Source organism: Homarus americanus, unplaced genomic scaffold, assembly GCF_018991925.1.
Source record: "Homarus americanus isolate GMGI-L3 unplaced genomic scaffold, GMGI_Hamer_2.0 scaffold59232, whole genome shotgun sequence".
NCBI classification, from domain to species: domain Eukaryota; kingdom Metazoa; phylum Arthropoda; class Malacostraca; order Decapoda; family Nephropidae; genus Homarus; species Homarus americanus.
The window spans coordinates 960,001-987,938 of record NW_024717214.1 but is presented as its reverse complement, the minus strand read 5'-3'; the positions used below and the strand labels follow the sequence as shown (position 1 = coordinate 987,938).

At 43.3% G+C, this 27,938-nt stretch overlaps 1 protein-coding gene across 1 annotated transcript in view; it reads right to left on the bottom strand.

Moving 5' to 3' along the window:
* Positions 1 to 462: 462 nt before the first annotated feature.
* The window catches only part of LOC121858845, a 140,563-nt gene continuing 113,087 nt past the window's right edge, over positions 463 to 27,938 (bottom strand). Inside the window, exon 3 of the mRNA XM_042355502.1 lies at positions 463 to 714. Coding sequence (XP_042211436.1) covers positions 463 to 714 — 252 coding nt within the window. The remainder of the gene's footprint in view (positions 715 to 27,938) is intronic.

Genomic DNA, 27,938 nt, shown 5'->3' with positions numbered 1-27,938 from the left:
CCATTAATTTTACAACAGTAATTACTAACCTACTGTAACTTTTCATTGTCGATTTTTGGTGGTTGTTTCCATTATCCTCGATGTACTAAGTAAATGTTCTATAATATACTAACAAAAGATACACAAAATATACGTACCCAAGAATGAACTGAGGATGCAATTAGTTGTATTTTTTGGGATACAGCAACAAATACAGTTACTCATGAGAGGATCCATACAGTTATATGAGAGGATCCATACAGTTACTCATGAGAGGATCCATACAGTTACTCATGAAAGGATCCATACAGTTACTCATGAAAGGATCCATACAGTTACTCATGAGAGGATCCATACAGTTACTCATGAGAGGATCCATACAGTTATTCATGAGAGGATCCATACAGTTACTCATGAGAAGATCCATACAGTTATTCATGAGAAGATCCATACAGTTACTCATGAGAAGATCCATACAGTTACTCATGAGAGGATCCATACAGTTACCATGAGAGGATCCATACAGTTACTCATGAGAAGATCCATACAGTTACTCATGAGAGGATCCATACAGTTACTCATGAGAGGATCCATACAGTTACTCATGAGAGGATCCATACAGTTACTCATGAGAGGATCCATACAGTTATTCATGAGAGAATCCATACAGTTACTCATGAGAGGATCCATACAGTTACTCATGAGAGGATCCATACAGTTACTCATGAGAAGATCCTACAGTTACTCATGAGGATCCATACAGTTACTCATGAGAGGATCATACAGTTATTCATGAGAGGATTCATACAGTTACTCATGAGAGGATCCATACAGTTACTCATGGGAAGATCCACAGTTACTCATGAGAGAATCCATACAGTTACTCATGAGAGGATCCATACAGTTACTCATGGAGGATCCATACAGTTACTCATGAGAGGATCATACAGTTACTCGAGAGGATCCATAATTACTCATGAGAGGATCCATACAGTTACTCATGAGGATCCATACAGTTACTCATGAAGGATCCATACAGTTACTCATGAGAGGATCCATACAGTTACTCATGAGAGGATCCATACAGTTACTCATGAGAGGATCCATACAGTTACTCATGAGAGGATCCATACAGTTACTCATGAAAGGATCCATACAGTTACTCATGAAAGGATCCATACAGTTACTCATGAGAGGATCCATACAGTGACCCATAACTCTCCACCAGTGACTTATGATGCATCAATAAGGTAAGTTTAACCTTTCGAAGACGACCTTGTGTATAGACGTAGGTTAGGTTAGGTTAGGTTAGGTGGACGTTGTTTATACTGGCCCACTACCCTTCACCCACCACCCACCCCACCACCCTCACCTCACCACCACCACCACCCACCTACACCCACCCAGCCACCATTACCCTCCTACACCCACCACCCTCCTACACCCACCACCCAGCTACACCCACCACCCTCCTACACCCACCACCCACCCACCCCACCACCCAGCCACCCACCACCCAGCTACACCCACCACCCTCCTACACCCTACACCACCACCCTCCTACACCCACCACCCTCACACACCCACCACCCACCTACACCCACCACCCACCTACACCCACCACCCAGCTACACGCATCACCCTCCTACACCCACCACCCACCTACACCCACCACCCTCTTACACCCACCACCCTCCTACACCCACCACCCACCCACACCCCACCACCCAGCTACACCCACCACCCAGCCACACCCCACCACCCTCCCACACCCACCACCCACCTACACCCACCACCCAGCCACACCCACCACCTCACACACCACACCTCACACACCCACCATCCAGCTACACCCACCACCCAGCTACACCCACCACCTCACACACCCACCACCACACACCCTCACACACACCCACCACCTCTCCCACACCCACCACCCACCTACACCCACCACCCAGCCACACCCACCACCCCCACACACCCACCACCCCACACACACACCCACCATCCAGCCACACCCACCACCCAGCTGGCACCCACCACCCCACACACCCACCACCTCACACCCTCACCTACACCCACCACCCACCTACACCCACCACCCAGCTACACGCATCACCCTCCTACACCCACCACCCACCTACACCCACCACCCTCTTACACCCACCATCTTTCTATAAAACTCATTGATTTAATGATAACAAATAAAAACAATAATAAATTTCACTGGTTTTAATGACAAGGCGGTTAGGTTGAGAACGAGACTAGTGTTCCTGCACACAATAAGAGCGTTATTTACTTCACTACATCAAGCTTGGTGAACCGCGAGATTACTTTACGTTAGCGAGAAGGAAGCGAAGGAGAGTGGGAGCAACTGTAATATATATATATATATCTCTTTTTTCATTTCCCAGAATCAGAATCGGATTCTCAAGATTTTTAACGTTATATTTTTCCTTCCTGGTTGTGGTTGAGAGAATTAATATCATGGTCAAATCTCAGTTTAATTTCGACGTCAATAGGGCCGCCATATTTGCGAAGCTGTCTTATTCTATCTGTTAAATGTGGCGGGAATCTTTGAGTATACAGAACTCTTACTCACAGGTGTAGATCAAGTAATGCACCTACTGTAAGAAATGTTTAAGTGATAACCCACAGACTCGGTAACACGGGTGCTAGATCCTCCTACTCTTGCCCAAAATGGTTTTCTCTGCCAGTTGATTTTTTTGTGTCCAATATTTCTTTTAATTATCAACTTTTCAATCTAATTTTGTTCATTACAGTCGAATCCACCGAGACACAGAGATGACCAGGACGAGACGCACTAGTGGTGGTCGGGGTGACACTGAGGCTTCTAGTATGCATCACCATCTTAAAGGCCGAACGAGTATGGTGTTATACTGTAGTGGGGTGAGGCAGTGTGTTATTAACGGCTGGGGTATAAAAAAAATCATGTTTCTAGGAAATATAATTAATCACAAATAAAAATAGCGTTACTCACACACATATTATATAATTATAAATAGTAATTATTCACATTTTGTTTCACTTACCGAAATATTTTTAAAACACAATTGTATTTTTATCTTTTATTTAGATTTTTATTATAAAGTTTATTATCATATTTTGTATTCATAACTAAGGTTTATATTAACTTTATATTAAACAGTAAGGTGGTATTTTGGTGACGGTTTTAATAATACGTAATTTTCATTTACTGAGAATCTTACACGGATAAGAACCAAGTTGGGTTTTGCGTTAGCGAGACAACACTAAGTTACACAGACTAAACTTCCGCTAGTCGTCGACAGGTGGCAGCAACTGCTCCAAGTATTTACGTCCGACGCTCTTGGCTGACGGTACCTATAAAAGAACATCTTACGTTCTAAATACTGAAGTACAGAGATTTAATGCTATTTAAGTACACTCTTCTGTAACTTACTTTATGTCTTATACCGGCATTATATTATTTATATTTGACATATTTTCTACAATTTATATATTTTTTATTTCTTTATTTTAATACAGTGGGAGCTCGATAATCCGGCTATAAGTCATCCGGTATTTCTATAATCCGGCAATATTAATAAATAAACATAAAACATTCCAAATAAAAACATTCGTATATTCCTAACTATTAAATATCGGGCGTTTGTGCTACTCCCTCCCAATGTTTCAGTGTTTACGTGTCGTCGTGGATGTCTGTCTGTCTGTCTGTCTGTCTGTCTGTCTCATTATTACACTACACGTATCTGTCTCTTTCCACTGATGAACATTGGCTGAGGGTGTGACGGTAAAAATAATATGGCACTGCCTATTATTAAATGAAAAAGCCCAATTTTCACTTCAGTATCAGGTGAGATAAAATCGTGTTTCAGTCGTGTACATCACTCGACGGTGTGTTTGTTTAATCAATAGGAATTAAAAAATCATAATAATTGTAAGATAATCGATTTTTTTTTATAATTTACAGGTAGTTATTGGTGTTTTTGTCAATGTATTTGTTAGTTCATTACAAAACACACACACACACACACACACACACACACACACACACACACACACACACACACTTGTTGTTGTTGTTGTTGTTTTCATGGTAAACTTCAGGTAAATAAATCTCCATGTGAAATTTTGTTTGTTCATTTCGGCAAATCCCTTACTTCATCAACTGCTGGGCGGGTGCCGAGGGGGGGGGGTCGAAGGATACCGAGAGGGACCGAGGTAGTGCCGAGGGGGGGGCTGAGGAGGATTAGGGTGCCGAGGAGTGGGGGTAGGGTCGAAGGATGCCGAGAGGGATCGAGGTAGTGCCGAGGGGGGGCTGAGGGGGATGAGTGTGTCGAGGGATGACCGAGGGAGGCCGGAGGGGGGCGAAGGAGCCGAACTAGCGAACTGACACTGCGATGTAAATTATACCCCCTAAAAGTCCATGATTAATATACAAGAGAGTACAGTAAAACCTCTATTTAACGAACTATATAAAGAGGAAAATCCGTTATATCGAAAGTCCGTTTAGTTGTTGAAACTTCCATCTAACGAACTATATAGATATGAAAGTCTGTTCGTTATATCGAGGGTATGTTATGAAACCCCCCCATCTAGTGGACTTTATTCAGAGAGAAGTCCGTTATATCGAGGTTTTACTGTACCTGGATGAGTCTCCCTCTCTTTTATTAACAAAACACATGAATAATAACAACTGTATTTATATAATACTTTTGTTATAATAGCGCCTGGGGGGAGTCTCTCTCTCTCTCTCTCTCTCTCTCTCTCTCTCTCTCTCTCTCTCTCTCTCTCTCTCTCTCTTCACTCACTCCTCACTCACTCATTGTCAATCACTCACTCCCTCTTCACTCACTCGTTCGCTCAACTCACTCGTTTGCTCCCTCCCTCCCTCGCTCATCCACAACACCGGGGCCTGGACTGTACACATCATCTGACGGCCTGAAGGTTGATGCCCCACACAGTCATACAAACACCGTGACCTACTTGTTGTGTGTACCGGAGACACTGTGTACACATCATGGCTCTCAGGTGTCTTCGTCCCGGTTACACTCTAAGGTACACTTGTCATGATGAAATATTGTAGTGGTAACCGGTTATAATACTGTAGTGGTAACCGGTTATAGTGAAATATTGTAGTGGTAACCGGTTATAGTGAAATATTGTAGTGGTAACCGGTTATAGTGAAATATTGTAGTGGTAACCGGTTATAGTGAAATATTGTAGTGGTAACCGGTTATAATACTGTAGTGGTAACCGGTTATAATACTGTAGTGGTAACCGGTTATAATACTGTAGTGGTAACCGGTTATAGTGAAATACTGTAGTGGTAACCGGTTATAATACTGTAGTGGTAACCGGCTAATGTAAACAAACTGTGGAATGACACTGAAGGTTACAATAAACAAAAACACGGCAGACACTCGCTAACTGTTTGATCCTGCCACAGCCTGTACGGTAGCCTGCCACAGCCTGTACGGTAACCTGACACAGCCTGTACGGTAACCTGACACAGCCTGTACCCTAACCTGCCACAGCCTGTACGGTAACCTGACACAGCCTGTACCCTAACATCAGCTTCACCAGGACCCAGGAAACACACTGTGGGTTTTACAGTGTAATCAGTGGTCATCTCTCTCTCTCCATGTCCTTCTTTCTACACACCACTCTCTCGTCTTCCCCCCTTCTCTTACCACTCTTCTTTCTTTCCCCCATCCACTGCTTTCTGTTCTTCATCTTATTCCTATCCATCATTCTCCCCCCTCCTCCTCCCCAACCTCATCACGTGACCACAGTTGTTAATCTTCCAAAACACCGTAATATATTGTCTTGCTGTTAAAGGACATGCGGTCACAAGCACCAGCACTCTCTCTGTATATTTCTTGCTTGTACAGTCAGGAGTCGAGATGAGTGGGGGAGGGGGTTCGAGTAACTGTCTCATGAATCACGCCTCGAGTCATCCCTTGAAGCAGTCGTATGTGGATTCATGAATGATACGAAATCCTGATTGGATATATCAGAAGGGTTTAGAAACATCTCTTCCTTGACTACCAGGGAATTATTTTCATACTGAGTTGTGGATAAATTCTTAGATAAACAAAAGTATAATTAATGTTTAAAAATAATATGAACAGGTCGTGAGTTACATAATTATCGTGACACCTGAATAACACACCTGGGTAACTCGCCCTAGGCCAGTGTAGCGTTTCATGACCCACCCACCCACCCTCCTCGCCAAGAATCCAATTATTGCAGATAGGATGACCCATTTCCCAAAGGTACAGGGCGAAACTAGGTCATATGAAGCCAAGTTTACATATTCAAATTGACTCTGTCTTCCCAGATCAATGCACAGAGCGAGGGAGGACGACATGTTTTGTATTACCTGATAATGAAAATGAAACAAGGTAATTGAGGGCATCTTATTGTAATTAAATAAAGTTTTGATACTTTCATTGTAACAGTTTAGGTACTTTCATTGTAAAAAAAAAAGCTTAGGTAATTTCATTGTACAGTATATATTGAAACCTACCGATGAGATTAAGTGTGATCATGAAAAAGCCGAGTTATGACAGCTAGCTTAACACACACACACACACACACACACACACACACACACACACACACACACACACACACACACACACACACACACACACATATGCCACTAACGCACACAGCTAAGCACATAACAGCCCAGTAAGTCGGCCGACAATCCGAGCAAGTGGCCATTAAACACGTCGGCCGTGCCTAATAACGGCTTACAGTAACCCTCAGTCATATGAGATAAAGCACTGAGAAACACCAAGCAACACTGAGACACACACACACACACACACACACACACACATACACACACACACACACACACTACTCTCCATTAGCGAATATATCCTACAAACCAATAAAGTGAATCCTACGGAGACTAATGCATAATCCTACCTCACACGAATCCTACAGACACTAATGCACAACCTACCTCACACTCCTGCATATCCCACAAGCGGCTATCGCATATCGTAGAGGCCAAAATAATATTGATCCTTCATCCTACGCGCCTGTATAAAGCAGCTCAAAAGTACACCCATTATGTACGCTACACTACACCCCAGAGCACCATAACGCAACAAGTGTTAAAAGAATGTACAGTGTGTGTGTGTGTGTGTGTGTGTGTGTGGTGAACGTATCTAGCTGGTGAAATATGGATAGAATTCAAGGTGTCATTTTTGTGTAGAAGCCTTAAGTCAACCAGTGATGTGTTATCTTATGTCTTCAATCACCATCATCACTATCATCAACACCATCACAACCATGACCAGCATCACTTTCATCATCATCATCACTTTCACCATCAACACCTTCATCACATCACCACCAACACCACACCACACTCCCACCATCACCACACCCAACACCACTACTACTTCTCGTTATCTCTCGTTATCTACAATTTATCACCGTTATACAGCCAGTTAAGTCTCTTACACACTTAACAGTCAGTGAATTCCCAGTATAAACAGTCAGGCAGAGAGACTGTTAAGAAGCTTATGTCTGGCGTGTGCATTACCCCGGGTAAAACCGTACAGTAGTTATCCTACATAATAACATCGTTTGTTTATTACTGCAGCTTCTGTTTGGTGGTAATATTGTAGTTATTATTTAAAGTAACACAACAGTTCAGTAGTCATTTAAGATAACACTGTAGTTATTGTTCAAGGTATCACAACAGTCACTACCAATGCCGGGCACCTTGGTATCTCAGTTGGTCAGACCTGGCACTGATAAGAGGTGTTAGGGGACGATGTTGGTGTGAGGGAACAGCACTTTGGGGGAACTGCAGGTATAACAATAGCTGTGCTGATGACGAGTTTACCTGGCCAGAGAATGATCTATGGCCGGGCTCCTCCCCACTGCACCACACACAAGGCATCTTAACTCAGAACAACAGACGGAGGAGAGTATCTAAGTCTGATATAAAAATTAATGTTTTTATTATTATTAAACTTGACGCTCATTCGCCTGTGTAGATTTCTAAATTACACCTGTAATTGAACAGAAAGGTCAAATTTTAGTGAAGATTGTTAAAGTTTTCATTTTACAAGCCTTTATACAGCGTGTGACCAGCGCCATTATAAACTCTAAGTTAACATTTGAGCAACAGTTCATTAAATATTATGATCTTTTGATTTATTTTAATTACAGCAGCCATGTTTTTATGTTGGGTCGTTACCATGCGAGAACTGTTGATTCAAGGATGATATAAATATTGAATAAAAATACGTCAGGTTGTTTCACAGGAGACTGAAGATTGAGCGAAGAGTTGAGTTCACAAAGTAAACAGCTCAGCTTGATGAGATAGACAGAGACAGACGGACAGATGGGACAGACAGAGACAGACGGACAGACGGACGGCAGAACACATGCTATGTCAACAGTAAACCTTATCTCCTGGTGGCTACGGTGAGCAGCATCACAACTACATGTATAACTTCGGTAAAAAGTCTATATTGTTTGTAGTAAATATAAATACACTAACATATGGAGCAGAGAATGACACCAAGGGCTCCCACACCACCTGGCAGCTAACGAAGAACATTCACACGAAATAAAGAGATGGAATTATGGCCACCAGAAAAGACAGTAATAATTTCAAGTTGGTCTTAAATTCAGAGTTTTTCTTGAATATATTTTTCTCTGTCAAATGTGTATAACGTGTTTTTTGGTATTATTCATTGTTACAGCGGTATGAAGTGTTCTAGGTAAGTAAGTCTGTGTTCTGCCTGTATGAGTTTACGGACACACTACCTGGGAAATGACTTAATGAGAAGTTGGCGTCACTGTTACCACAACGAGGACATGACCAAAGACAAGGGGACATGACGCTGAAGAAGACGAACAGCGTGAGAGGATCGACACACACACACACACACACACACACACACACACACACACATACACACACACACACACACACACACACACACACACACACACACACACACACACACACACACACACACACACACTGTTCCTCACTTACAAAGGGACAATATTTACTGAACCACTTCCCGTCATCCACTGATACCTGAAGAAGTCATCAACTTATTACATGTAAACGATGACCTCACTGATGAAGAGAGTGAAAATAAGCTGGAGGTCATTGCCGGTGAACATAGTAAGTTAATGTAAAGTGTAATGCAGGATTATGAGGAAGTAAAAGTCGTTCAGGAATGATGTGTAAACTGTTGTAATACCAGAGTTCAAGTGTAATACCACGCCTGATTACCTTAACCCAAACCATCCTACATCATAAAGAAGTTTCAAAAGCTGTGAATTTGTCGTTGATAGTTTTTACCTTTTTCACATTCATCAGTTAATGGAGCGTAGAAAAATACACCAATTACCATAATAACTTGTAACTTTGGATCGAAATTTGGAAAACATTTTTATTTTACCTTGAAGTTGTAATGGTCGTTGAGGTGTAGAAATTAATTGACCAAAAAGGAAAATGAATATTCGATATGTAGTTGTCGTTTTACCAATATGGATCCGTGTATTAAGTCACTACGATATGTATTTTTGTTGTGCGGCGTCGTAAACACCCTTACATAATCTCTGGCTAACTTCAGGAACTGGAGTAACACAGACATTATGGTCTTGCCTACGTAGTGAGTTTCTCGCTTCTCTCTCTGAGTTCTGGCACCCAGGCAGACAAGGAGCTGAAGCTGAGGGAAGGTGGATGCCCAAATTTACACCCAGCAAAATAATAATAATAATAATAATAATAATAATAATAATAATAATAATAATAATAATAATAATAATAATAATAATAATAATAATAATAATAATAATAATAATAATAATAATAATAATAATAATAATAATAATAATAATAATAATAATAATAATAATAATAATAATAATAAAAATAATAATAATAATAATAATAATAATAAAAATAATAATAATAATAATAATAATAATAATAATAATAATAATACAATCACTAGACCGGCATCTGTAGAGTTCAGGTGAGTTTCGCTTCATTGCAGCGTTGATGTCTTTTTAGGTCACCAACTGTGCATTGTAATATAAATTACCAATTCGGTGAATATTTACATATTCACTTCGGGAGAAAAATCCAATATGTTTGAGCATTCGGAAGCAGGTGTGTGTGTGTGTGTGTGTGTGTGTGTGTGTGTGTGTGTGTGTGTGTCGCCCTGGAGCTTGATACACCACGCAAACTCAACTCACCCAAGCGAATCGAAGCTGAAGATGAGGAGTCTTAAACCCTCTGTCATCTCTAGGTTGATTTAGTATACATTAACAGGTAACATCCACGTCTCTCTTTTACGAGTATGTATGATTCCTTTTTTCTTCTATCGACGACGTCTTCTGCGTGAGCTACAGAAAAACGTCAAATCTTGAGAGTAACTTTAGCCGCAGGTGGGAGAATCACGTCAAAAGATTGGTGGAAGGAAATCAATAAGAGTCTGGTTGACACTGGGAGTCGCACAGGCAAAGACGCCACGTACTTGAGGCCTGGCAAGACCCACCAGCCACACACATGAGTAGGAGAGAGAGAGAGAGAGAGAGAGAGAGAGGAATGTCTTCAAGATTGGTGTGTGTGTGTGTGTGTGTGTGTGTGTGTGTGTGTGCGCGCGTGTGTGCGCGCGTGTGTGTGTGTGTGTAGAGACCGCGTTTACAAAGGCACAGAGACACAGATTTATCCCAAGACTGAAGACAAAGTAAACTGTGTTAAGAGCTGAATATCGTCTTAATAATTTCCAATTTAATTTTCAGTCATGGAAAAAAACAAAAAATAATACTTGGTCACTCTCGTCTCGTGTGACTAAAGAAAAGATAAAATTGATTTTGTAATTTTCGATATAGTAGAGGAGTCAAGGAGGTTGACCAACTGGTTGAAAGGTTCCACTAATGCGCCACAAACGAACACAATTTCTTGAGTTAGAAAAATAAAATCGAATATTGGGTCATTTGTCGAGCCCATGACCTGAAGCACCTTTGTTGACGTGTGCCGCCGCCTCCACCATCCCCGACACCAATGCTACTCGCCTCCACCATCCCCGACACCAATGCTACTCGCCTCCACCCATCCCCGACACCAATGCTACTCGCCTCCACCATCCCCGACACCAATGCTACTCGCCACCACCATCCCCGACACCAATGCTACTCGCCTCCACCATCCCCGACACCAATGCTACTCGCCACCACCATCCCCGGCCAATTAATACATCGCCACCACCATCCCCGACGCCAATGCGTTACTGCTCTACCATCCGACAATTAATGCCATTGCCTCCACCCATCCCCGACACCACTTGCTTCGTTCTCCACCATCCCCGACACCAATGCTACTCGCCTCCACCCATCCCCGACACCAATGCTACTCGCCTCCGCCACTGTCGACGTCAGGCACCACCACCATCATCACTACTCGCTACAGCTAACACCAACACTACCCACCATCACAGCTAACACCATCTGCCACCATGAATATCACCTGCCACCGCCACCACCTTTCAGCGCCAACAACACCCATCTCCATTCATCACCACCAACAGTACCTGCGTCACAGCCACCAACCAATATTACTTCCCTCACCCCTAAAACCATCCCTCACCCGTCACCCACCACCACTACCACACCTCCCTCAGCCACTACCACTTCCCCCACCCACCACCATTACCACCCACCCCACTCTTACCCACATCCGGAAAACTTGCTATCTGGAGGAGATTTTGGAAACTCACACAAAAATGAATAAAAACGAGACTCTGGGAATTTTCAGCGTGAGGAGGAGGAGACGGCTGCCAAAAACACATGATCAGTGCCCGGAGTCTTTCAAGGTTCCTGGTGGGTATTTCTTTCAAGGTTCCTGGTGGGTATTTCTTTCAAGGTTCCTGGGGGTATTTCTTTCAAGGTTCCTGGTGGGTATTTCTTTCAAGGTTCCGGGTGGGTATTTCTTTCAAGGTTCCTGGTGGGTATTTCTTTCAAGGTTCCTGGTGGGTATTTCTTTCAAGGTTCCTGGGGGTATTTCTTTCAAGGTTCCTGGTGGGTATTTCTTTCAAGGTTCCTGGTGGGTATTTCTTTCAAGGTTCCTGGTGGTATTTCTTTTTGTCTTGGGGGTATTTCTTTCAAGGTTCCTGGTGGGTATTTCTTTCAAGGTTCCTGGGGGTATTTCTTTCAAGGTTCCTGGTGGGTATTTCTTTTAAGGTTCCTGGTGGTATTTCTTTCAAGGTTCCTGGTGGGTATTTCTTTCAAGGTTCCTGGTGGGTATTTCTTTCAAGGTTCCTGGTGGGTATTTCTTTCACTTACTGAGGCTAAGTGTAACCTAGACAATGTATTCGTCACTCTGTGTATTGTAACTTGTTTGGGCAGAATGTATGGTTTACTTATCTAATGCCATATTTAAAGAGATAACAACTGAACGTACGATGTATAACAAAACTCAAACCGTTTCCTTAATAACTGAATAACTGTTATTTATTACTTATCCGTATGTTTTCACCAATGACTTTATTCTAATTCTAAATATTATCTTGTTTTTGCAATAATAATTTTCCTAATACTGTATGTGTCTCGGACTGCGGGATGGTATGGAAAAATTTTAATGTTATGTTTTCACGGTTCAGAGTCCAGTTATATAAAGGTAAGATATGTTAATGATGAGAGGTATTGATTACACCTTGTAAGAAACGTCCTTGGCAAGTGGCGTGTCTTATCCCCGTCTGGTGAGAGGGGTGGATTGGTGACCTTTGTACCTGTAAGCCATCACTGACCCAAATATATGACGACCTGCCCTTACAAGGTGACATCACTGACCCAAATACGATATGACGACCTACTTTAACAAGGTGACATCACTGACCAACATCATTATGACGAGTGCTGGTGAGGCTGAGAGTGCTTGACCCCCACACATATACTACCGACCATATCCTAAACAGCACGTTCCTCTTCTCACGCCCTCTGCAGTGCTCACTATTAACAATGCATCTTACTCGAGTGGCAATAACCTGATGCATTCGTGCCTGAGCCTCGACTATTATGCTGTCAGACTGTGAGGGATGCGATCGAGTAATTGGATCCTCTGCACTTGTATGTTTCCAAGACGCACAAGAAGAAAACTACTGTGAGTGTGTTTATTTTTATCTCCGTCTAAGAGTCGTCAAGATGGAAGAGATCGACAAATGACATAGCTACGCGTCTTATAAATTTAAAACTCTTGAGATGTGATACCAAGACGGGAATTTGTCTATGTACATTGTATACGTGCACTGTCACTGTAACATTGTATACGTGCACTGTCTATGTACATTGTATACGTGCACTGTCTACGTTCAGTTGAGGCCACATGAAATAGAGACGCTGCCGTACCTCCTGGCCGACGAGTTACAGTAGCGGTGGAGGGGTGAGTGGTGGCCATAGAGGGTAGGGTGGCGGGTGGGGATAGAGGTGGCGGCGGCAGGGTTAGCGAACAAGGATAGGGTTGGAGGGGGGGATGGATAGGTGGTGAAGGGTAAGGGTAGAGGTGAGGGGGTAGGTCTTAGCGGACAGGGGTAAGGATGGAGGAAGGGGGACAGGTGGTGGAGGGTAGATGTCAAACTAGATTAATATCTTAACTGTATCATCTGGACCTGACCTGACCTGACCTAACCTAACCTAACCAAACCTAACCTAAACCTAATCCATGAAACTCAAGAGCGAGGAACTTGAGTTAAGGTGTGGCAGGTGATCTAACCATAGGTGTTGTATCCTATCTATCCTATCCCAAGATAAACAACGTTATAGTTCTCACAGGGCGGTTCATGAAGACCTCAACTATGAAGTGAAAGACAAACGAAGGGAAAAAAATCTACCTTTGGAATATATAAAATCATTATGGTCGTGGTGTGTGAATAAATGTTTGAACGTTTATCTGTGGCAGTAAGTGTGTGTGTGTGTGTGTTGAAATAACTAAGCTTATTCATGGTAATATATAGAAATTGGAGCCAAAATGGGGGTGATACACCTTGTACAATAAATCTGTTATAGTACGGGATAGTCTGGACATTAATTGCTGTCAAGTTCTATTTCTCTAACCTCACATTAAGTCTCACTGAATGACACTACATCGGCGAATTGCATCATAAGCTAATAAGTGAATTGGTATGACATATCAAGGCATCAGTGTTATATTGTGTTCGGGTGGTAGGTCATTCTCCAACCTTGTCTCTGTCCACCCAGCTGTATACACGTGACTCAGGGCTTGTGTGCAGGGACTTACTTAACATCGTCTATATTTAATGTAGCCGGAATTGTACACTGTATACCTGTAATGTCTATGTACCCTACCCTTCACTAGTGCGTTTACAGGGGCTTGTCATATGAACATTACACAAATCATTATCGTTGAGATATTTGTTTTACTATTGTTTTAATTTGATTCCATAATATGTTTACTAGTGTGATTTTTTTTGTCGAATGTATACAAACACAGAGCTGCCACACTGCACAAAACCTGACGAACCCCTGTAAACGCACTAGTGAAGGGGGCTGTACATGTAGAATCAATTTTAACTTAATTTTACTGAAATACTATCTACAAAACTACATTATATTATTACACAGTGGCCAAAAGAATAAGAAAACGATAATAAATAAATAATAATATATTCATTTTTCATTAAATACCATTATCAATTCACTCCATTCCTTCATGGCTTCACAAACACACAACGAAAGCTTTTAAATAATTAGACCGAGCAGCCAACGCCCACAGCTAAAAAAAAAATAGGCAAAAAAACTATAGCTGAATAAACAAACAAGTATATTAAGCAAGGACTAATATAATGAGCACTACTGTATACTATATTATTCTTGGTAGTGTGTTACTGTTTATTGCTAAATTATGTTGTATGTGAATCTGTTCGGGTCTGGTAATGTTGATGTAGCGAGGTAAGTGAAGCAGGTGTGCACGCTTACTGGGGGGGAGGGGGGTTGGTACAGGGGAGGGGTGTGGTTTGGGGTGAGGAGGTGGTTTGGGGTGATGGAAGGGGGAGGTGATGGGAGGGTGGTTTGGGGTGAGGGGGTGGTTTGGGGTGAGGGAGGAGGTTTGAGGTGCAGGGAGGAGGGTGGTTTGGGGTGAGGGGGTGGTTTGGGGTGAGGAGGAGGGTGATTTGGGGTGAGAAGGGTTGGTTTGGGGTGATGGGAAGGGGTGCTACGGGGTGATGGGAGGATGGTTTGGGGTGAGGGAGGGGGTGGTTTGGGGTGAGGGAGGAGGGTGATTTGGGGTGAGGGAAGGGGTGGTTTGGGGTGAGGGAAGGGGTGCTACGGGGTGAGGGGAGGACTTCGCTGTGGTAATTTAACAGTGAACAAGATAACACTCTCAAACTTCTGATGATCACCACTGAGGTAAAACAACAAGTTAACTTCACTTTGAGTGTTACCTGAAGACTTCCCTCACCTAAACATCACCTTTACAAACAACTGTCTCTCTCTCTCTCTTTGTATTGTTTTAGTTTAGTGCTTTCCTTCGCGCCCCATCTATCAGAAACTCATCAGGTGAAACAGAGTCCATCCGTAGACGCCAGTGTGTGTGTACAGTAAACCTAGTGAAACGTTAATGTAGTCTAGTGTATGGATCTACTTAATGACGTCCTTAAGCAACTGGGCAGCTGAGGCGCAGGAATACATATAAACAACAGGAACCATAAAGCAGGGTGTACAGAGCTCACGAGGTTGTACAATTAACTGCCTAAATTTACAGAAAAAAAAAATATTCACCCATAAAGATGAGGAGAAGCCGATAGAATTACAAATGTTATTTAAAATTAAAGCACAAAAAACTTTCTTCTTTTGTCGACCCACGAGGCGACGGCCAGACACTAAATTAAATCCTCGAGTTTTCTGACTAATATTTATCAGCTAGCCGGTGTAAAAGATGGGTTCATTACCTGCTGAGTCTCCTTGATAATGTCCTCAAGACGAAAAAGTCGAATGTAGTGACGCGACGGAACTGAGAAACGTTGATTGATTGGAGTTCTTACTCACTCCCGGTTAATCAAGGTTGTTGGAAAAATATCTTGGCTGTTGTCGGAGTCAGGAGAGTTCTGAGACAAATGCCGTCCCAGGCAGATCCGAGCTGCCTTGAACCAAACAAGGATGTCACAAATGTTGAACTAGTTGAGGCCTGAGGGAACCAACTGCCAGACGAACACGAGATAGTATTTGTTTGATACAGGGAGAATCATCATGTGGGTCAGGGGAGAGGAAGAGAGGACTCCTAACATAGCTCATAACACTGCTAGTTATATCTTGCTATATTGGAGATGTAACCCAGGCCAATATCTATGTTTGAAATTACTAAGATGTATAAGTGTATCATTCACGTCATCTAAACAGTTATTCACTATCTGCAAATTTTCAAGACTTTTTTGTGGTGATGGACTAACGCAGGTACACACGTCAGCGCCCACTACCCACAAAATGGTCCACACCCAAGTTGTTGTTTGCAAGTTGATGGAAAGTGTGAGTGAGAGAAGTTACAGAGTCTAGTGGTGTGAGAAATGGACGACGGATATGATGGTGAGATTTAACTTAAGGAAACTTGAGTAGAGTTAAGGGTGACATGAGGAGGAGTGACGTGTTTGGTTAACCTCACAACAGGCGCTATCTTGCATTCCAACGAGCGAGTGCATCAGAGTGTTAACCGAATCTTTATTGTTAAATAATTTTGTAAACAATATACATTATACATTATTCATATTAGTATTATTTAAATATAAACTATATCAATAATGTTTTATATAATTAATAATAAATATATGAGCTGTGAGTGCTGCCTCCTCACCACCTCACTGTGTTGTTGCTGCCACGTTTACATTATACATCAACTGTACTTGTAGCTCTGTGTGTCATGGCTGAGTGCCCCAGTGAGACAGATTAATTAATTCCACTGTATACTGTGTCTTGCGGGTTGTTTACAGCCGGCAGCAGCTCCACCTGATACTGTGGCTTTGTGAGATTGGCCACTACTGCCATTCTTACATCGCAATAAATGACCTGAAGAACCCGAAGCACACTTGCAGTATTGACCATTTTAAAGATGCAAAATAAGCAGTCCTCCTCTATCTCTGAATGCACCTTATGATAGAAATTACCCCTTTCATAACGCTATATATGTGTCTCTGATAAAAGAATAACTTGTCTATTTATCCCCACGTTAACTCCTGTCAGTACTTGTGTAAGGCAGAGAATCCTTTACCATACCATCGAGGACACTAAAAACAGACCACCAAGAGGAAACAAGACTCGAGAACCCTTGATATAACTCATCTTGATAAACTCTGCCCAGTCACAGTGTATCAATGTAAACAAGTAACATAAATAGTGTAATAAGTACTGTTTTATGACTACAGTAGGTCAGGTACTGGTAGTTCCTCTATAAACAAACCTCTACTTTATTATGCTGGCAGTCAACAGAAACCTGGCCTCAGTAAAGCAGATTACTGTACCTGGTGAAGTTAATAATTATGTCCTTTGTCTCTGTAGTGTTTACTCTTTAACAAAGGCGACCACTACCACCACCACCACCACGACCACCACCACCACCACCACCATTACCACCACTACCACCACCACCACCACCACCAAAACTACCACCACAACCACCACCACCATAGCATTCTTTATGATCCACATCAGGATTAGTCCACGGTCATTCTATCCTGGCCTCTCCACACCTGACACTGTGTTACATTGAGTTCCTTGACCATGAACTCCTATCACCCCACCAACTGTAAACATAACTCTGGCTGGACACTATTCAACACTGTGCCTAAATAAAATATATATGCCGAGTTATGGTATTTGAGTGATCGAAATAAAATAAAATAAATCAATAAATAAATAAAGAAAACCCACATTTTTCCGGCTAAAAATTCCAAACAGAACATAACTTTATTTTTAAATTCCATAAAATACGTTCGATTTAATCACGTGTCTGATGACGTCACAAGAGGGGTGGACGGTTGGGGGTACAATATCAACTTACTGTAATATAATTTGAAGCTTCAATAGTTAAGTTTAATCAGTGTAATAAAACAACCTCATTTAATAACGATCATTTACATAATATTAATAAATCAGGGTAACATGTTCAATACTTTGAATAAATCTGTAGAAATATGTTCCAAAATATAAGCTAAAGGAGGTTAGTGGGTTGGTGTGGGTTAGGTGTGGGTCAGGTGTGGGTCAGGCGTGGGTCAGGTGTGGGTCAGGCGTGGGTCAGGTGTGGGTCAGGCGTGGGTCAGGTGTGGGTCATGTGTGGGGTCAGGCGTGGGTCAGGTGTGGGTCATCATTTACCGCATTAATATTTTTCAGGATTTATAAGTTAATTTTCTTTATGTTCAAGTCACATGCTACCACCATCCTCCACACCTGCTACCACCATCCGCCACACCTGCTACCACCATCCTCCACACCTGCTACCACCATCCTCTACACATGCTACCACCATCCTCCACACCTGCTACCACCATCCTCCACACATGCAACCACCATCCGCCACACCTGCTACCATCCGCCACACCACCTCTGCATCCTCCCACACATGCTACCAACATCCTCCACATGCTACCACTGTCCTCCACCTGCTACCACCCTCTCCCACCTCAGCACAAACCATCAACATCAAATTAGCACACACACACACACACACACACACACACACACACACACACACACACACACACACACACACACACACACACACACACACATAAATAGCCTCAAACCAACAGTATTTATCTGTAAGCAATATACACTTGGTAGGTCCTATGAGGTGAGTCTACTACCTGTCTTAATTACGGTGGGTTAGGTTAGGTTAGGTTTTATTTCTAGGTTGTGTTACATAAAGTATAGCTTGACTAAATGATATATATTCGGTTAAATAATAATAATAATAATAATAATAATAATAATAATAATAATAATAATAATAATAATAATAATAATAATAATAATAATAATAATAATAATAATAATAATAATAATAATAATAATAGCCAAAATTAGTAAAGACAAACTTAAAAATAAAATAAAATGTAAAACTAAAGTGAAATGGAAGAAACATAATTATGTACATTACACTACATATTCAAGGTAACGTAAAACTCTTCCCGAAGGAGTAAAGAGTGAAGCGAGGAGGAAGCAAGGACAGGTAATGAGAGAGTTAAGTGCTCACCTGAACCGCCACAGGTACACCTGGTATATACTCAGTACGATAATTAGTGTAACGAGGCTCAGGTAAGGTGGGTGGGGAGGGGTGCATCTGCGGTAAAGTTGAGAGTTCCAGTATATGTGTTGAGGTTAGGTTAGGTTAGGTTAGGTTAGGTTGAGGACTATTAGGATTGGGGTCTACTGGACATGTGAACCCTGCCCCAGTGCCAGCCAGGATTGGGGGTAGCCGAGGGAACACTGGCTTTGTGTGTGAGTGTGTGTGAGTGTGTGTGAGTGTGCGTGAGTGTGTGTGAGAGTGTGTGAGAAGTGGAGAGAGACCTGGTCGTGAATTGTAGCCTGACTTACACTGGAATATTGTCGACCCAAAGTGGAGGACACATACACACACATAACAGGAGGTAGCCAACATAGCCGCAACAGGAGGTAGCCAACATGAACCAGCAGGAGGTAGCCAACATAGTCCCAGCATGAGGTAGCCAACATGACCCAGCATGAAGTAGCCAACATGACCCAGCAGAAGGTTAATACATTAATCACTCCCTTACCTGTGTCAGCGACTCGATAATCACCCAGATGATGACACTCACCTGTAGAAGAAAACAAACACTGGTTAATTGAATTGAATTTTACACCTGGCAGCGGCTAGTTTCTCGTGCAAAGAGATACAAAAAGGGTCAGAAAAAAAAGTTGGTCAGATGTTGTGGTATTGAATGTTACAAAGTATGTTTAGGTATATTTAGTTGTGTTGAGAGGAGGGGAGAGGAAATGTGCAGGCGTGGGAGAGAATGAGTGGGAGAGAGAGGGAAAATACAAAACAGGGTGATGAGAGTGCTAGGGGAAAGGGAGTGAACAGAAGGAAGTGGATGTGTGTAGTAGGGAGGGGGTAGTGTGCATGGGAGAGGGGGAGTTTACCAACATTACGTTTATTATTCGTTAGGTGACTGTAAAGTAGCTGCTTTGGCAGTCTACTGTCGTCATGTGGGTAACATGGCCAGTTCAACATAGTTGTTCTTGGATAATTGTAGCCTCGATGCTCCTACAGTTGGTGTCAGCAAGAATGCTGGCATTTGTTCTCTTGTCTTCCCAGAGAACTCGGAGGATGGAACGTAGACTACGTTGGTGAAAGTTTTTAAGTGCCTTGAGGTGCCTCCTGTATGTGACCCATGTCTCACTGTCATATAGCAGGGTGGGGATGACCACTATTTGATATACGTGCAGCTTTGCAGATAATTTAAGCTCCCTACAGCAGAAGACACGATTTCGGAATCTGCCAAAGGCCGAGATGCACATCTGATCCGATGCTGAATCTCTTCATCGATGTCTGCGGTGGTGGACAGGTGTGAGCCGAGATACCGAAAGTGGGTAACATTAGAGAGGGTAGTACCGTTAAGCTGGATGGATGGTGGTGTGTCTGAACCAGGGGCAGGTTGAAAGGAAGTCTGAGTCTTCCGTACATTCACCTCAAGGCCGAAGTGTGCATACGCGTCTGCGTAGGTGTTCAGGATCTCCTGTAGGTCGTGTTCGGTGTGAGCAACAAGGGTGAGGTCGTCTGCATACTGAAGTTCAGTAATGGAAGCTGCCAACACCTTTGTTCTTGCCTGGAGTCATGTTATGTTAAAAAGACCCCTTCACCCGGAACTCGATGTTCATCCCGCTGGCTAAATTGACACTGGCACAAGTAAGGAAAGCAGCCAAGAAGGTGGAAAAGAGAGTTGGTGCCAGTACACACCCTTGTTTAACCCCTGTTTGGATGGGGAAGGACTCTGACTGGGTGCCGTTGTGCAGGACACTGCCGTTCATGCCATCATGGAGCTGCCTCACAATGGCAATGAATTTTGGTGGGCAGTCAAAACGGCTGAGGGTCCACCAGAGGGCTTCCCTGTTGACCGAGTCGAAGGCCTTGGTTAAGTCCATGAAAGCCATGTACAGGTCACGACGCTGTTCTCTGCACTTTTCCTGTACCTGGCGGGCAGCAAAGATCATGTCAGTGGTGTCACGTGATGGTCTAAAACCACATTGAGATTCTGGGAGGAAGTTTTCCGCCTCAGGAAGAAGTCTGTTTAGGAGGACTCGGGCGACAATCTTGCCAGCTACAGAGAGCAGCGAGATCCCACTGTAGTTGCCACAGTCTGACCGGTCTCCCTTATTCTTATAAGTATTGACGATGGAAGCGTCTTTAAGAGCTTGGGGGAATTCCTCCTTTTCCCATATATTCTCCAGGAGAGACTGGAGACGGCTGGTAAGCAGAGGTCCTCCTGCTTTATACACCTCGGCTGGGATTCCATCAGGCCCTGAGGCTTTGTTATTTTCCATCAGTTTGATGGCAGTAGCTACCTCATCCAGGGATGGAGGGTAGCCGAGGTGGGTCAGCTCTGGATACTGAGGGACTTGCTGGGTAGTCAGGACATCCACATTGGTGTTTCAGTTGAACGCGCGCGTTCACACACACACACACACACACACACACACACACACACACACACACCTGGCTCCTTGTCTGCTAACACTTTTCACTATCATCAGGAAAACTCTCCTACTTAGCACTCATATACTTTATCATACAGATGTAAATGATTCACTCTACTCAAGCACAGTTCTCTTATAGAATAATTTCTTAATTACCTAAACGAAAAACTCCTAACATTAAATTTACTGGTGAACTGAAGGACAAGTCAAAACCTGTCTTACACAGCGTGGTATTAAGGAAAGTGGCGCTGGCTGCATCACAACCATGGTTCATTGTAAGTCAAATTTCACTGCACCGGGGCTTAACTACACCAGCTTTACGCCCACATTATAACTTAACAGCCTAAACCACCAACACACCGAGCGTACAGTACATCATGTGTTAAAACTACAGTCCACGTGATACAAAATTTGAACACTTACATAATTTCTAAACAACACAATCATTCCCGCTTCTCAAATAACAACAATACAGAAATTCCTTCAATATATCCAACTTCCTCATCTACGAAATCCTACAATTATTTTCTGAGAAGACGGTACAGAATACTCCGGTAAAGTCATGTCCTTATATAAAATTCGAAATCGTTTCCAGGAAAAATTTCATTATTTGTTCATTTCTGCACAAAAGGAAACTCGCTGCTTTGAGTCAAAGATCCAATATCCTATACTGTGCCAGTTTTCTTACTCCAGCTGTGAGTCAAGATATGTGGCGAGTACAACCGTTCTCTCGATTATGTGGCGAGTATAAACGTTCTCCCGATATGTGGCGAGTATAAACGTTCTCCCGATATGTGGCGAGTATAAACGTTCTCCCGATATGTGGCGAGTATAAACGATAAAAGAATCAATTAGATGCATTATTCTTTTCGGTGTTTCTTTACAACAGCGGACAAGTCACAACAAAATATGAGGTGATCGCGTGATACTGAAGTGATGGAGTTGAACATCTGGCTTACACGAGACCTTCATTCATTCCTTCATTCATCCATCCATTCATTCATCCATCTACCTTTTCATTCGTTCACCCATTCATTCATCCATCCATCATATTCTGGCAATCATGGTCTTCACTTTTGATACCAGCTGACATATCATCATTGTACTAGATATCCTGCCTCTGGTCATGACAATAAAAGAGTTCATAGTTATAGTGTTTTGATTTCCATGATGGCCGATCTCTTGACACCTGTTGTCTGTGAGACCTATATTACCTTCTCTTACCTGTGTGTTTGGGGGACAGGTGGATGAAGGGCACACATAACAATAAGGGAGGAAAGGGGTAGATAAGGGTGCACAAACAAGGGAGGAAAGGGGTAGATAAGGGTGCACATAACACAAACAAGGGAGTGATCCTACACAGGTACCATGTTTCTTCCCTCGTCATGACAACCTCCAGGTAGGGTGACCATTAGGTAAATTAGGTACAGAATATAATTTCAGTATACTATATCCACACTGCCCCTAAATTAACGGTCAGGCATTAGGGAGACATTTTTACTATGGTGGTGTAGTGAGGGAAGGAAAACGAGAAGGTATGGTGTGGAAGTGTGTTGTAGAGGTATGGTGTGGAGGTATAGTGTGGAGGTATAGTGTGGAGGTATAGTGTGATAAGGGAGATAAGACAGGAAGAGATGTGAAAGTGAGAGTAATAACAAGGAGGGGGACTGCTGCTCTCTCCTCCTCCCCCTCCTCAGGCTCCTCCTCCTCCTCATCCTCAGGTTCCTCCTCATCCTCAGGCTCCTCCTCCTCTTCCTCAGGCTCCTCCTCCTCCTCTTCCTCAGGCTCCTCCTCCTCCTCATCCTCAGGCTCCTCCTCCTCCAGGCTCCTCCTCCTCATCCCTCCCTCCTCCTCATCCTCGGCTCCTCCTCCTCATCCTCCTCCTCCTCCTCATCCTCATCCTCCCTCCTCAGGCTCCTCCTCATCCTCCTCTCTCCTCTTCCTCAGCTCCTCCTCCTCTTCCTCAGGTTCCTCCTCCTCCTTCTCCTCCTCATCCTCAGGCTCCTCCTCCTCCTCATCCTCAGCTCCTTCTCCTCCCCTCATCCTCAGCTCCTCCTCCTCATCCTCAGCTCCTCCTCTCCTCATCCTCAGGGCTCCTCCTCCTCCTCATCCTCAGCTCCTCCTCCTCCTCATCCTCAGGCTCCTCCTCCTCCCCTCCTCAGGCTCCTCCCTCCCCTCATCCTCAGGCTCCTCCTCCTCATCCAGGCTCCTCCTCCTCATCCTCAGGCTCCTCATGTCAACACACCTCACGTCCACTGCCAAATCCCCAGCATCTCCATCAAGGTTGAGCTACAGAGAAGTAACGAATAATCTCTGTCACATATCTGCAATTACCTCACCAAAACAACACATAAAACCACTCACACTTGATGCCTCGGGCGCTCTGGTGTACTTCAAGGCGCAGTAGAAGAGTAATAGAAGTAATTCCTGCCGACCTCAGCCCCCCCACCCCACCCACACCACTAGGTTAATGAGGGCTCCTATCACAGATCCCCCACGGTCTCTCGCTACGTAAATCAATATCTTACACTAAAGCCTATGTAATATTTTTTTTTTCTTCTCTTCTTCGCCTTTTCTTTTATCGACAACCTGGCCTAATTGGGCTCCCAAGTTTGGTGGTTGGTAACGTGAAGGAGAAGGTCAAGGTGGCGGAGACTGGTGTTGCTTCTCCGGCCACACACACACACACACAGTCTGCTACCCCTACAAAATCCAGCCTAACGTAACCCAAGCCAAGCCAATAAGCCAAGCCATTAAAAAAATAATAGTAATAGTTATTTCCTCATTGAACTAATACCCCACCAACAATTAAATAAATATTCTCCCAACTCAATATTTTTTCCCCGAGGTCAAATGCCCTATTAGGCTTACGTTAGGTGGGACTCTGCCATACAACCAGTCAGACACATTACCATATATACACTCTGAGCTTCACATAACATGGCAGCTACGGGCAAATTAGATTTTTAGAGCTTTGAGCCTTGAGGTATATACAGGTAGAGAAGATATGGCAGAGGTAGCAGGTGGGGGAGGGGGTGTGGAGTGTGGGGGAGGTGGTGTGGGGACGTGGGGTGTGGGGGTGTAGGGTGTGGGGGGAGGTGGTGTAGGGGCGTGGGGTGTGGGAGGGACGGGGTGTAGTGTGTGGGGGAGGCGGTGTGGTGTGTTACAGGTAGCAGGAAGGGCCGACAATAACGAAAGAGGCCACTCACGCTGGTTCTCACTACGCGACTCACACCTACAGGAAGAGTTGAGTCTACGGTGGCAGGATATCTATTGTACTCGGTTGAGACAATCTAATGGTACTGGGATCTTAAAGGCTATAAAATGACATAATATTTCCTATACCTGGTGAGAGAGCGTGAAAAAAAAACACATGTTCAGTACCTTCCTAAACATCGAGAGAGGAAAATAATATGATCTATGTCTAAACATATATCAAGTCTGTCTGCGATGGAGGTCAGGCCACCGTGTTGATACCCTCGAGTTATTCACACACAAACACATCTGGGAGTTTCAGTCATCTTTGCTATTTTTCATTTATTAGAAAAAAAAGTAAAAATGAGAGAGAGAGAGAGAGAGAGAGAGAGAGAGAGAGAGAGAGAGAGAGAGAGAGAGAGAGAGAGATGTAATACTTTTTCGTTCTACCTTATCTAAATTAAACATTTCACGGACTTTAATAAGCAACAAAGGCTATCTCACACCCCAGTAACTTTGCCAACAGCCGCCCCAGAAACTATAACTTAGCATTGTGGTTTGTTCGTTCATTCCCTTCCGAAAAACCTAACCTAGCCCAACCCAACCTAACCTAACTGAAGAGTATTAAATTATAGTTAGGTTAGGTTAGGTTTGGTAGGTCTGAGAGCTTGTCTTCGAATACCAGAAGCTCGTAAAGAACTTAACTGCTAGTTTTTATTTTATTTTGTATTATACACTTGGGAGACAACATTAAAAAAATACAATTGAAGTTGGTTTTGTATTTTCATATTGGCGATGGAGACGCTGTGGCTGTCTCTCTCTCTCTCTCACACACACACACACACACACACACACACACACACACACACACACACCAATTTGTTTTTCTAGTTACTAACCAATTTTCCCTTTTCTCGCATTTTTATATTTTTAATTTTAATTTTCTTTACAGATTGAAAGTTAAATCCCAGCTTGCATTCACTTGTTTAATTTTCAACAATAATAATTTTTCTTCGTCGGTTAATAATAAATTTCCATTACTCCTTACAGAACTTGTCCTATATTTACGTGTGGACAACAAGACAGTGTTAAATAAGCCTAAGTAAAGGACTCTATTGTGGGCTATACATCTGTTAGTTTGTCTGTCTCAACTGTCAATATACACACTGAATAAATATTAACTTGCATGATGATTTTTACTGAATATCTATCTATCTATCTATCTATCTATCCATCTATCTATCTATCTATGTATCTATCTATCTATCTATCCATCTATCTATCTATCTATCCATCTATCTATCTATGTATGTATCTATCTATCTATCTATCCATCTATCTATCTATCTATCTATTTTTCCTCTACTTTTACTACATGAAAAACAAGCAACCATGTGTATTTTGGTTTTCCACCTGTCTGTCTGTCTGTCTGTATGTATGTATGTCTGTCTGTATGTCTGTCTGTCTGTCTGTACGTCCATTTTTTTTTTATTCTTTGCCTTGCTGGTTTGTTTGGTGATATTCCATGCACTCTGAATCAGGGAAACTAAAATTTGGACACGGTAATCACCAATTCCTTCATGAAACACTACCACAATATACAGTAGTTAAACACAAATTGATTTTATACTATTTCTAGGTCTGTATTGTGTTCAAGGTCACAATCAGAGGTCAAAGGTCAAATGTAACAAAACAATCTTCTCGTTTGGTGTGAGAGATCTGAACCAAAGGCAATATCATGGCACTACCTCACAATATTCATCACAGCCACACATTAATGCTCAACACAGGACAAAGGTTAAGGTCAAAGTTCATCGACGAAATAACCCCAATTATCAATGAATCGCTGCATAATTTTCACCAGATGACACAGGTCAGTCGGTGCTTAAGTGGAAATATTTTTTTTTTTAATGAATATCGGACAGAGGTCAAGGTCAGATGTCAGAGCAAAAGGTCAATGGTCATTTTCCATCTCACACAACTACAGTAAAAGTTCGCCGGTGTGTGTAATTATCTCGTGGGTGTTGATGACCGCCTTGTCAACCTCAACACTGTACACTCCTATAGTATACCTGACGGGGGAGCACTCGTAGTGAAAAGTTCCCTCAGTCAAATCAGTCAGGGAAGACGTTTGAGAAGCTTGTTAAAACGGCAATCAAACCTCTTAAGGAAATTTAAATAAAGAGTCGACAATGTATCCTCTCTCTCTCACCGTAACGTGATCTTGACCTAGGGTGTGTGTGTGTGTGTGTGTGTGTGTGTGTGTGTGTGTGTGTGTGTGTGTGTGTGTGTGTGTGTGTGTGTGTGTGTGTGTGTTTCAAGTGTGGTCATACTGCAGTGTGCTTGTTCTCACAGCATCCACACTCCTCCAGCACCCTCACCCACCTACCCACCACCGCCATCTACCTACCGCCATCCACCTACCCTGTCCCCATCCACCTACTCCCCACCGCCATCCCTCCTCCAGCACCCTCACCCACCTACCCCACCACCACGCCATCCACCCCTACCCCACCATCTCCATCCACCTACTCACCACCGCCATCCACCTACCCACCATCCCCGTCCACAACTCACCTACTTATCCCACACTCCCCCAGCACCCTCATCAACCCCCAAGTCATTCTGCAAAAATCCAGGTTCTCACTAACTCTTATTTCTCATTTCTGGGAGACACGCTACAGCCAGGGTGGGGGGCAGAATTGGGTGGGTTGAGACGGAGGAGGGAGCAGGGGGTGAGGAGAACAGGTGGGGGCAGGCAGGCGGGTGGGGGCAGGCAGGGAGCAGGTGGGGGCAGGAGGGCAGGGAGTAATCTCATCCCTCGCCTCATGGTACAGTACCTGGTGGCTGTTACCATGACTATTATATTTACTGTGGGTTTATTTTCTTATCTTATTTACTAACTTCTATTGCACGTTGACAGCTGGGAGGAGGGAGAAGGTGTAGGGAGCTGGGAGGAGGGAGAAGGTGTAGGGAGCTGGGAGGAGGGAGGCAGTGTAGGTAGCTGGGAGGAGGGAGGCAGTGTGAGTAGCTGGGAGGAGGGA